This window comes from Arvicola amphibius, chromosome 2, assembly GCF_903992535.2.
Source record: "Arvicola amphibius chromosome 2, mArvAmp1.2, whole genome shotgun sequence".
In the NCBI taxonomy this organism is placed as follows: Eukaryota; Metazoa; Chordata; class Mammalia; order Rodentia; family Cricetidae; genus Arvicola; species Arvicola amphibius.
The window spans coordinates 19,240,784-19,252,894 of NC_052048.2; the positions used below are offsets into that span (position 1 = coordinate 19,240,784).

General features: G+C 38.2%; 1 protein-coding gene across 1 annotated transcript; it reads right to left on the minus strand.

Moving 5' to 3' along the window:
• Positions 1–1,021: 1,021 nt before the first annotated feature.
• LOC119808334 (killer cell lectin-like receptor subfamily E member 1) lies at positions 1,022–11,734 on the minus strand. Its single transcript, XM_038320788.1, has 7 exons — positions 11,571–11,734; positions 7,266–7,461; positions 4,772–4,882; positions 4,444–4,483; positions 3,646–3,817; positions 2,949–3,049; positions 1,022–1,269 (listed from the first exon to the last, which is right to left on the minus strand). The coding sequence occupies exons 2-7, from the start codon at positions 7,447–7,449 to the stop codon at positions 1,149–1,151; spliced, it is 729 nt and encodes a 242-aa protein (XP_038176716.1). The 5' UTR covers positions 7,450–7,461; positions 11,571–11,734; the 3' UTR covers positions 1,022–1,148.
• Between the last annotated feature and the right edge of the window lie 377 nt (positions 11,735–12,111).

The window sequence follows — 12,111 nt, forward strand, 5'->3', positions numbered from 1 at the left end:
TGTAGACCAGGCTGGCCTCGAACTCAGAGATCCGCCTGCCTCTGCCTCCCGAGTGCTGGGATTAAAGGCGTGCGCCACCACTGCCCGGCTCAATTTTGGCTTTTAAATTCAATTACTTTACATGAAAACCTGGCTTAAGCCGGGCGGTGCACGCCTTTAATCCCAGCACTCGGGAGGCAGAGGCAGGCGGATCTCTGAGTTCGAGGCCAGCCTGGTCTACAAGAGCTAGTTCCAGGACAGGCTCTAGAAACCACAGGGAAAACCTGTCTCGATAATACAAAAAAAAAAAAAAAGAAAGAAAGAAAGAAAGAAAGAAAGAAAGAAAGAAAGAAAGAAAGAAAGAAAGAAAGAAAGAAAGAAAGAAAGAAAAGAAAAGAAAAGAAAAGAAAACCTGGCTTAAACCTTTGTCCCTAGTTATTTGTCTCAGGGTATTAGAGTGAACTGGGCAATATACTGAAATCAAGCTGATAATTAATTCCAACATTTTAAAAATCATTTTAGTTCTAATGTGGTCAGATGACTTGTTCTTTTTTTACTATAAAATCTGTTTTCAGTCAACAATACTTTTTGACACTTTGTGAAATGCATGCACACATGCATGCACACATGCACACAGATACACACACACACAAAAGTGGGCTGAGTAGAGACAAGAGTGTTACTTTATATAGCGTAAGCTTTTTAAAAAATGTTTTCTTTATTATTATGTGTACAGTGTTCTGCCTGCATGTACACCTGCAGGCAAGAAGAGGGCACCAGAACATATTACAGATGGTTGCGAGCCACCATGTGGTTGCTGGGAATTGAACTCAAGATCTTTAGAAGAGCAGTCAGTGATCTTAACCTCCAAGCCATCTCTCCAGGCCCCATAGCTCAAGCTTTTAAATGTCAAATGGTTTAATCTGAACTCATCAGCTTTATCACATTTCATTCAGAAACCATTTATTACAGTGTCTTCTAAAATACATGCAATATGCAATAAATATGTTAGCATAAACATTGACAAGGAATAACACTAAAATGTATTTGAAAATAATTTTATTTAAGCAGAGGCAAACATTTACAATGTTTTCTTTAGAAAATAAACAACCAAAAGAGAAGTTTGAGAAGAAATGTTTCATTTTCATATCTTTTGTTAGCCCTTAGGATTAAATATGATACTTCTTACAGATATATTCCAGTTTATTTGTACAATTTTCAAGAATACAAGTTTCTTTTGATTGATAAGATGCACAAGAGTCTTGCACACCAGTTTTATAACCACAAAACCTAAAATGAAAGAAATTACACTGTTATCAATAAATTACATGGCATTCAAATCCACATGATACTACAGAACTGTTACCCTACATACACAATTTAAAGATGCAACCTGTGTGATTTCCAAAACCCATAATTCATATTAGTAAAATGCTAGTAAACTGTAAATTTATCAACTGCATATGGAATTGTAAATATTAATTAATATTTCAACTAAAGAAAGAGTGAGTGGAGAAGGGATGTCAGTTGGTTGTTAGGTTAAAAAGAGAAACTTAAAAAAAAAGTGAGCCTGTGAATAGGGCTCAGAGTTGTAGCTCAGTGGGGGAGCATGATGCTATCAAGACCAAAGGCCTGCCTTGGATCCATGACAATCCTAAAAAAAAAAGAGCAAAACGAATTGCATAACTCGTGTAATTAAAAGTTTCCAGCAGTATAAATATATATTTTGGCACCACAGTGTTTAGTCTCATGATGAATCAAATATTCCACACAAAAGGACATTAATAACATTGCAGACAACCTTATATCTTATATATTGCAGTCATTGGTCTAACAGGCCAGGGGACAGAATGTTAAACTGAGAGTTGTTCTTGAGACTTAGAACTAAAGGACATTGTGAAAATGAAGGTATGCCAACTTATTTCCAGCCAAATAAAAAGATTGCCTGATCATGTAGCTAAAGATGTCATTTCCTTAATGTTTGCTTCTCTCTCTTCTGGTAAACTGAGAAGCGTGTGAGGATAATGTTCATCTGCTTGGGAACTGTGTTCAGAGTCAGTTCTAGGAACATCGCCCCCAGCTGGTACTTTTTATAAAGTGATGGTTGAGCAGAGGACTATTTCCATTGCTTTTTGTTATATTATTAAGTTTGTATAGTGTTCTAAAAGTTAAACAGAGAATATAAGCACCTTTTAATGTAAAAAATGAGTGAGGGAGCTTTGCCTCCCCAAAAGTTTCTAGCTTGCTTGGGTGGGTTTCAATATGCATGTGTTTCTGTTGCTTCTTTCCAGAATGAGGAAAGTCTAACCTATGTCTGTCCCAATTTCAAATATTTCATAGACAGTTCATGTTTGGATCCATGAATTCGTTTTGGAGAAGAGGTTTGCTGTGGTGAGTCAGAGATCTAAGCAACTGAAAATGGGTGCTGGGATAAAGTCGATCGCTGATCGCTTTGGTACTTTTAGAACAATGTACAAATACGTTTGCAAATGAGAAAGCTGTAAAACTGGGGGAGCAAAGAGGCAAAGTGTTTATTATGCTATCCCAACTCTAGTGCTCAGAATCTGTCTGGAGGTGGAACCCTTAAGAAATAACTCTATTAAAATAGGTCATTAGGGTGAACCCTGGTATGACTTGGCATCTTCAGAAGAGGGATTAGTGAAAAGACAGAGAGGAGGGCTAGCTCTAAGCTGAGGAGGGCTTTGGAAGGTGTACTTGCTGACATCTTAGGCTCAGACTTCTAGCAGGGAAACTATAAAGAGATAATAAACGCCTTTCATTTATGCCACATAGTTTCTTTTAGTTTATTATGGAAATTAATAATAATATTTTCAGGCAAAAATTCCTCTGCACGTGGGATAGGCATAAAAGATTGTTTCCTCAGTTCTCTAATGTTGCTGAAATTGTATCCACAACCCTCCATTCACACCATAACTAAATTAAACACCTGATGCCTTGTGGATACTTACGTCCCAGAAGACAGAACAGAATGGTTTTCCCACCGCCACTGTTTGCTAGTTCCATTATAGTAAACTCCAACCCAAAAGAAAGACTTCAAACGAAAAAAATCCTGAAAGTGAGAAAACGGAACACGTAGAGTCCTCATCATTATCTTTTTATCAGCTCTATGGGACTGCCTTTGAAAAAGTCAATTCCCTCTGTATATATTTAATCTATGTCTGAAGTCTGCAGTCTCACTGAATGATGCTGTATTATAAGACACATATCAGAAATGTTTTACTACTGAGCTACTTTCCTCAACCCATTATATTCTTCTTTTTTATTATTTTATTTTGAGAGCGAGTCATGTTAAGTTGTGCAGGCTTGTCTTCAACTCACTCTGTAACCCAAGCAGGTATTGAATTTGGAATCCACTAGCTTTGAATTCCCAAGGAAATGGGATTATAGGCCTGTGCCACCAGGCCCAGCTTCAATGTATTCATCATGAATGAAATTCCAAATATTATTTTACTATTTTTCTCTTTATGAAAAACATAAGTCTACCCTATATTTTGCACATAAAAACTGAAACAAAAGATAGAACAATTTTTTCCTTCAGCTATTGAACTGGTGCAAACCTTAAGCAATAATAACTGGCAGTCAGTTTAACCCTATTAATCCCTCTATGGATCTTGTACCTTGCAACTCACATTTGAAGCAACTTACCATCTCCTCTTTGCTAATCCTTATGAGACTGGAATCGAGAGACAAGCATGCAAGCTGACTCTCTCTCCAGCTTAGTCTTTCCTTGGAGAAGTAATAACAACTGCATCTAAACCAGACCCAGTTCTCTGGGCAGGGATTATGAAGTCCTAGGGAAGGAATGTCTGTCACTCTCCTGAAAAAGTTCACAGATTCTGATGTTGCTTTTCACTTGTTTATAACAACGAACTTGTATACTTAAAATACTGTAACGACATCCTATGAAGACAACCAAAATAGTCATATTAAACTCTGGGCTGAAAACATACACTTTAGACATTTTTCTTTGAACTTTCAGACTTTTTTTTATTTCATAGACATACATCTGCTGAGACCTATCTATCCTTGCTGCTGAACTGTGAGTTTTCCTAAGTCTATGGCTCTTGGAGTGGAAATATCCTTTTACATCATCATTAGATTCTCTTTCTTTCTTTAAAAGTTTCACTTCCAAAATTTGTTCTCCTATTAATCCTGTTCCCATACAAAATCATGGAATCCTGCAAGATTGTTTATGCTGTATCCAGAGATATAGAATAACACCAGCAATATTTATGTATTATGTTACCATTTGCTATAAATAAAAACCTCTGTTCCATATTAACGTTAGTTGTTAAATTTCTGGGACTATGTCATTTCTTTTCTTACTTACACTGAAGAGTGTTGCCTGTGAAAACTCTGTCTGCTATTCATGGAGTTAATACAAACAATAAATGTGTTTTCTTGATTGAATCTATGCACAAAGGCTAGGAAAGCGACACCTACCTTTCTTGCTGGGCTGTGGGACTTGTTCTTTCAGAAGATACTACAAAAATAGTCCACATCATAATTAGCTCTTTCTGTTATAATGATACATAACAGAATTAATAAAAGACACCTGTTTTAGGATAATAATAAGCAATTTTCGAGAAAATGTTTAAAAGACCGTGGTGGCTTTTTGGGTTTTTTTTTTTTTTTTTTTTTTCTGGTGATGGTACTTGCGACCCACCCCAATGCCTCTTACACAGTTGTGCCCACAGCGAAGGAGGAATTTTGATAAGTTGCTGAAAGCCTGGCTCGAAGGAGAAGAGGGAGAAGCACTAGGGACACTCACAGTTTGCAGTGGAAACGGTCACCATGACAGCTACAGTTACAACCATCAGGAGAAGGCACATGGCACCAAGCAAACTAGAGACGAGTCTCCATGGGAAAAGTGAGAAATTCTCTGAGAACGAGAAATGAAACAGTGGGATCTAAGCCAGCAGCAGCAGGGAGTGAGGTAATTGGACAGACAGGGTTGCCCCTGGGTCTATTTTCATCAGCATCACTTTTAGGCTACTTTCATCAGCAGAGCATCCCAATGCTCATTTACTTCTGAATCTCATAGCAAGTCTGTTAAATATTTTTCTCCCAAAGTTTAAAGGAAATAATGGCATGTGAGTAAAAATGCCTGAAAAACAGAAATATATTTAATTACTAAAGGTCACATGACAAACTAGTGTATCTGAGATGTTCCATGAAATTAGTTTAAATGTCCTTAATTTAAAACAGAATTCAGTACTCAATATAGGCAATACAAATACCACAGAAGCAAATTAAGCCAAAAATCAGTGAATAATTCACAATTTGTATAAAACAGGAACTGATGTAAAAAGCTTTTTTATGTAGCAGTTATGGTTAAAATAATCAATAGAACTGAGCCTGTAATTACTATATTTGGTCTCCAAACCCTACTCTATCACCCTCTTGAGGGTGTGTGTGGGAAACTAAACAGGAATACAAGTTGAAACCTAGATGGAAAAAGATTGGTCTACTCTGAGTTCCTCCCTGTAAATGTGATTACATTCTGAATTAAGAAGGCAATGAAATATCACTTGATCGGTCCATTTTTCCTCCATATATTCTGACTCTTTTCTTTAACCCAGTGAACATGTACCATGGTTTACAATGCAAGGATGAGACTTTAGAGATGGAGCTGAGAATGAGGGGTGGCCCCACTGCCAGCATTTCCCACTGCATCTGCCTGATTAGCACAGACTCGGCTGAATGGATTCTACCTTCTCTCTGCAAGCAAATGGCCTGGGTCTGATTCACTTCCGTAATAAACTCTAACTTCACCTTAATCTTCAGTACCACACAGCAGCCCACTTGCTCTTGGCCAGCTTATCACATCAATCTTTGCTTTGATTTGTTTTGTTTTGCTTTGTTGCCAATATTCCATTCCAAATACTCACCACTGGCTGGATGCAGTTTTCCCTTAGGAGCATCAGTGAACATCAACAGACTCTAAGTGAGCATTCTATAGAAGCAAGTGTCAAATGCTTATGCTTCACTGCAATGAGTTTTTGTTTTCTTTTCATATGGGGGTTAGTTTTTAGACTGCCTAAATTCCCATGGAAAACTTAATTTTCTTTTTCCTTTCTCTGCTCTAAAAGTGTCCTTCACTGGGAATATGCCTGTGTTTAAGGAAATAAGGTAGGACTGAATGAAGGTGGGATTCTGGTTCCCAGCATTTAGCCACTCAAGTTCAGGTGTTTATTTATGTATTTATTGGATTCTTTGAATTGGCTTCTGCAAATTCCTAAACTCCCATCCTCTATCTAAGCTTGGAACTTCCAGATATTTAGGTCTGGAAAATCAGAGGAGCATCCCAGAAATAAGCTATAATCTAGAACTACATTACCTACAAAAAATCTTAACAAATATTTGATTTTATGTTTGCTGATATCCAAATTGTTTTGAGTTTCATGTCTGAAAGAAATACATCTGTCTTTTTTTGTTTCAGGATATAACGAGATTAAAGACTCAAGTCTCCCTGGTCCAGAAACTCACCAGCCTAATCAAACTCTCAGTGCTCTAAACAAGATTGTAAAATCCAATACCATAGAGAGGTACACCCCGTCATTATTTTACACTTTAATTCCTAAAACGTTGTAGTCAGGGAATTCCGTCCCAGCCTTTTTCACTTCTCAAAAGTTGATTTTTCCACTTAAGGCAAAAACAACTCTCTCTTGGTGATGCAGGATTCCCTTTTGTATGCTGTAAATACAATTTGTTAATAAAGGACTGTGTTGGGCCTGTGCAGAAGGTAGGCGGAGGGGGGGGGGGGGGGGGGAACTAAACTGATTCCTGAAAAAAGAAGGTGGAGTCAGGGTGAAGCCGTGTAGCTCCAAGGGAGACAGACATTAGAACTTTACCTGCTAAACCACAGCCTCGTGGCAATACACAGATTAATGGAGATGGGCTAATCTAAGATATGAGTTAGCCAGAAATACACTTAAGCTATTGGCCAAACAGTATTGTAAATAATAAAGTTTCTGTGTGGTTATTTTATGGTCTGATCAGCCAGGAACAAACAAGCGGCCTCCAACAACTTAGCAAAAAGTCTAAACGATCCAGATCACTCTTTAAATTGTTGTGGTATTGACCATGTGGTCTTTTTATGGTCTAGATTAAGTTGATATTTCATTTAACTTGTGTATTTCTAACTAGATTCAGAAAGAAAAAACCATTCTGCCACTTTTGTGTCTCCCTAGTACATAAAAAAACCTTAATCTTAACCTAAATTTTCAACAGTCACTCCATGTTCACCAAATACAGTAACATACCTTCACCAGAGATGTCTTCTGCTGTGTTTTTGTGCTTTTTGTGTTTTTGGTGCTTTTCCCTCTGCTCAATGATTGAGAATTCATTTGAATGAAATGTATTCTTAACATTTTTCTTTGTTTTGCACTTCTGCTGGGATTTCACATTTAGGGTAGAACAGGTCATAGGCATTTCATTCATCTTCATAAAGAGAAAAAGCTGTGTGGGAGAGAATGCAAATATCAGCATATACAATTAGGGGATGTGTATTTTAGTAAAAGTGAATAAAGCAATTAATTCCAAAAGATTTTGTGTTGAGGAATAGATATGCACATAAGTTTTTATGAAGGCATGTTTTCAACTTCAAAGTTTAAAATAAATGTAGACATGCTACCAAAAAATTAGAAGGAAATGAAAATAAAATAACTTAGAGAAGTTCAAAGCCATCTTTTATTTTCTAAAAAGTTCTGGTACTGAGGCTCTAACCTACCTTTCTAAGCTATGCAAGTGGGCTACATTCCCAGCCCTTGGTCTTTTGAGACAGAGTCTCACTATACAACTAGACAGGCCTTGAACGTCTAATTCTCCTGTCTTTATTTCCAAAGAGTGGTGTTCTAGGAATGTACCCTGCCAAATAAGTTCCGAAATAAGTGCTAATTGGTTGACTACATAGCTCATTAGTACAGTGCTTAGCACACATAGGTGCTAAATTTTATCTATAGCACCACAAAAAGAGGGAATGGGCAAGAAAAGAAGGAAGAAAAGTCATCCGCTAGCCTCTCAAGTCACAATAGAAACAGAGATGCTAAAAGAGTCTTGAGCTGGGGCTATGGGCTGTCTCCAGAGCTCAGGATATGCTGCTCCTTTCTTTGTAATTATGTAGATCACCTGAGAAGAGGTGTCAATTCCAAGCTAGTGACAGAGCTGCTGATGTAACTTTAGTCCTGCTACCCCAGAAACAGAATGCTAATGAACTTCCCCTCAGTTTACCTTGGAGGATAGAAGACCCGGACAGGAAGGAAGGAAAAAAGTAATTCTTGTCTTTAATATAAACTGAAAAATAACATCCAGGAGGCAGAGGCAGGCAGATTTCTGAATCAGAAGCACTTGGCATTTGGTCTACACAGCAATGTCTAGGCCAGCCAGTGCTACATAGTGAAACTCAAAGACAAACAAACAAAAACCAACTCCAAAATTCAAGTCCAAGTGGATCAAAGACCTCAATACAAACCCAGGTACACTGAACCTGATAGAAGAAAAAGTGGGAAATAGCCTGGAATACATTGGCACAGGAGACAACTTCCAAAATAGAACACCAGCAGCACAGACACAAAGCTTAATAATTAATAAATGGAACCTTATGAAACTGAAAAGCTTCTGTAAGGCCAAGTACACTGTCAATAGGACAAAATGACAGCCTAGAGAATGGAAAAAGATTTTCAACAACCCCCATCCTACAGAGGGCTATCTCCAAAGTATATAAAGAACTGAAGAAGCTAGACATAAAAAATAAATAATGCCATTAAAAATGAGGTACAGATTTAAGTAGAGAATTTTCAAAAAAAGACTCTCAAATGGTCAAGAAACACTTAAAGAATTGTTCAGCATCCTTTGCCATCAGGGAAATTCAAATAAAAACAACTCTGAGATTTCTCCTTACACCTGTCAGAATGGCTGAGATCGAAAACACAAATGACAGGTTATGCTGGTAAGCAAGGGGAACATTCCTCCATTGCTGGTTGGAGGGCAAACTTGAACAGCCACTATGTAAATCGATATGACAAGTTTCTCAGAAAATTGGGAGTGGATCTACCTCAAAACCTAGCAGTATCACTTTTGGGCATACACTCAAAGGAAACTCAATCACACCACAAGGATACTTGCTCAACTATGTTCATAGCAACTTTATTTGTAATAACCAGAAGCTGGAAACAACTTAAATGGCCCTCAACTGAAAAAAAAATATGGATAAAGAAAATGTGGAACATTTACACAATGGAGTATTCTTCTATTGAGAATTCTCTTTTTAGGTCAGTAACAATTTTTAAATTAGATTATTGTGTTTCTTGATGTTTAGTTTCTTGAGTTCTTTATATATTTTAGATATCATCTCTCTGTTGGATGTGGGGTTGGTGAAGAATTTTTCCTGTAACTGTAAAGTAAAGTATAAGTATAATTATGCTACAACCCACAGACCCAGAGAGCTGGATAACAAGGAGGTACCAAGGGGAGATGCATGGATCTTCCTGGGAAAGGGAAATAGAGGTGATCTCCTGGTTGGACCGAGGATGGGTGGGCATGGGAACTTGAAGGACTGAGTTGTGGAGTGGGCAGAGAAAGACAGTGCTGACAGAGATGACTGAAAAGAGGGCTTTATGGAGTCGGGTAAAAGCCTGATGCAGAGGAAACTTCCACGAGTCTACAAGGATGACCCCAGTTAAAACTCCTGGCAGCAGGGGAAGCATAGCCTGAACTTGCCACCCTCTGTGATATGACTGCCGACTACCCTGGTTGTCATCAGAGAGCTCACATCCGTGCCTGATGGAGGCAGATTCAGAGACCCATAGCCAAACTTTGGACCAGCTTGAGAAATCCTGCTGAGAGGGAGGAGAGATTGTAGAAAACAGGGGTTAAGAACATCATAGGAAAACACACAGAAACTACTAGCCTGGCTCGTGGGAACTTATAGAGTCTGAACCAACAACCAGGGAGCCTGCATGAGACTGACATAGATCCTCTGTATACATATGACAGTTGTGTAGCTTGGTCTATACGTGGGATTCCCAGCAACAGGAGCAAGGGCTTTCTGTCCCCTGTGCTTTGACTGGTTCTTGGGAACCTATTTCTTATGCTGGATTGCCTTGTCCAGCCTGAATACAGGGCTAGGACTTGGTTTTAAGGCAGCTTGATATGCCATGCTTTGCTGAAGCCCGTGAGAGGTCTGCCTATTTCTGAGCCATTATGGAGGAGGGATAGATTGGGGGTGAAAGGAATCGTAAGAGTGGTCAGAATGTAAAATAAATTAATTAAGCCTAAAAAATAAAAGGAAAAATGCACACGCAAAACAAAAAATAAAAAAATAGCTCGTGAAATTTTTTTCAAATCTGTATTGTTGGCCGGGCAGTGGTGGCACATGCCTTTAATCCCAGCACTCAGGAGGCAGAGGCAGGCGTATCTCTGAGTTCGAGGCCAGCCTTGTCTACAAGAGCTAGTTCCAGAACAGGTTCCCAAAGCTACAGAGAAACCTTGTCTCGAAACCCCCCCCCCCAAAAAAAGGAAAAAAAAAAGGGAAAAAATCTGTATGGTTGCTCAAGGAATGTGAATTTCTCAAATGAACCAACACTAACAACTATTGAACCCGAGAAATATCAGTGATAACTCCAGAAAGAACTAATCTTCAAAGCTTTTAGGCACGACCTTCTTTAAGGTCACTGATGCTCATACTGTAAAATTTAGGCAATGCACCAAGTGATTTTCTGTTTATGTGATTAGAACCCTCAGTGCTCCTGGCTGTAGCTCCAAGGTAGCATTTTTTATGGCCTATAATTAGAGTGTGGGCTCTGATATGATTTTCACTCTTTCCTCCAGCAAGGTCATTATGAATAATTCTTGTACTAAGTTGGTGTTTAAGGAAAGTCCATACCCCATTGATTTAGTCCATGAAAACAAACAAACAACAACAAAAACAGTTAAGACAGACCAAATACCAAAATATCTAAAAGTTTAAGTGAGAAAATTCAATTACATGCTATCTCCTAATTTTGGCTCTCCACAGCAAAGCAGGCGAATATGGATCAGACAGCAGTTACTTGTTTGTGACTCAGATTTCAAGATAAGTTTCACTGTAAAAAATACCATACCTGAAAGTTACTGTACAGAACTGAAGTTGGTGGTGTCCTTGCTTTGGTATGTCACTAATTTCTGTAGATTGGGAATATGCGTCAAATAAAAAGAAGTCTTGCTTTCTTGTGTACTCTAGTTAATGTTTGTTTTTAATAAAAATGTCTTAAGTAAGTCTAGGGAGATGACTCAGGAGTTAAGAATCTTTGCTGCTTTTCAAGAGGACCTGAGTTCAATTCCCAATACCTACATGGTGACTTACAACCCTTTTTAGTTCCTGACCCAAACTATGGCATTTCCTCTAATAATCACCTGAGGCACCAGGTACACACATGGCGCACATATGTACATGAAGGCATAACACCTATACTTATAAAATAAAAAAACAGTAAAAAATTAAAAACATGCCTTAAAGGGGAATTATTTCTCCAAGAACAAATTATGTCAATTATATGTTGCAAAACTTCAATCAGAAAAGATAAACATACCTGAAACAAGGTGAAATCCCAGGAACTTATGCTAAAACTTTAATATGTGGTAATCAGCAGAATGGGGAGCGGGATATGAAGGAGGGAACTCGAGCTCAGGAGAAAACGTGCTGCTTGCTCGTGCTTTGCAGTTCGCACAGCAAAGTCCTCCCTCATGCTTTGCATTTCCCTTTAGCACCCACAAGATGGGTGAGAGCACAGCTTAGAACTCACGTGAGACAACAGCAAGCTGTGGATCTTATAAACAACAGAAAAACTGGTGCGATCAAATAGATCTTTCCCATAAGCATCTTTTCGCCAAAATTTTGTTATATTTACATAAGAAATAATATAATGTATTTATATTATATAAATTTTGCATCTCTGGAGTCAGAGTTTTAACTCATTTGAGTCATAATGACATGAGAAATGTGTGTTTGTGTGGGTGTGGGTGGGTAGGTGGGTGGGTGGAGACTGTTCATTTGTTTCCCAGTCACCCAGACCCGAAATAATCACACTGAAACTATATTAATTAAAACACTGCTTGGCCTATTAACTTAAG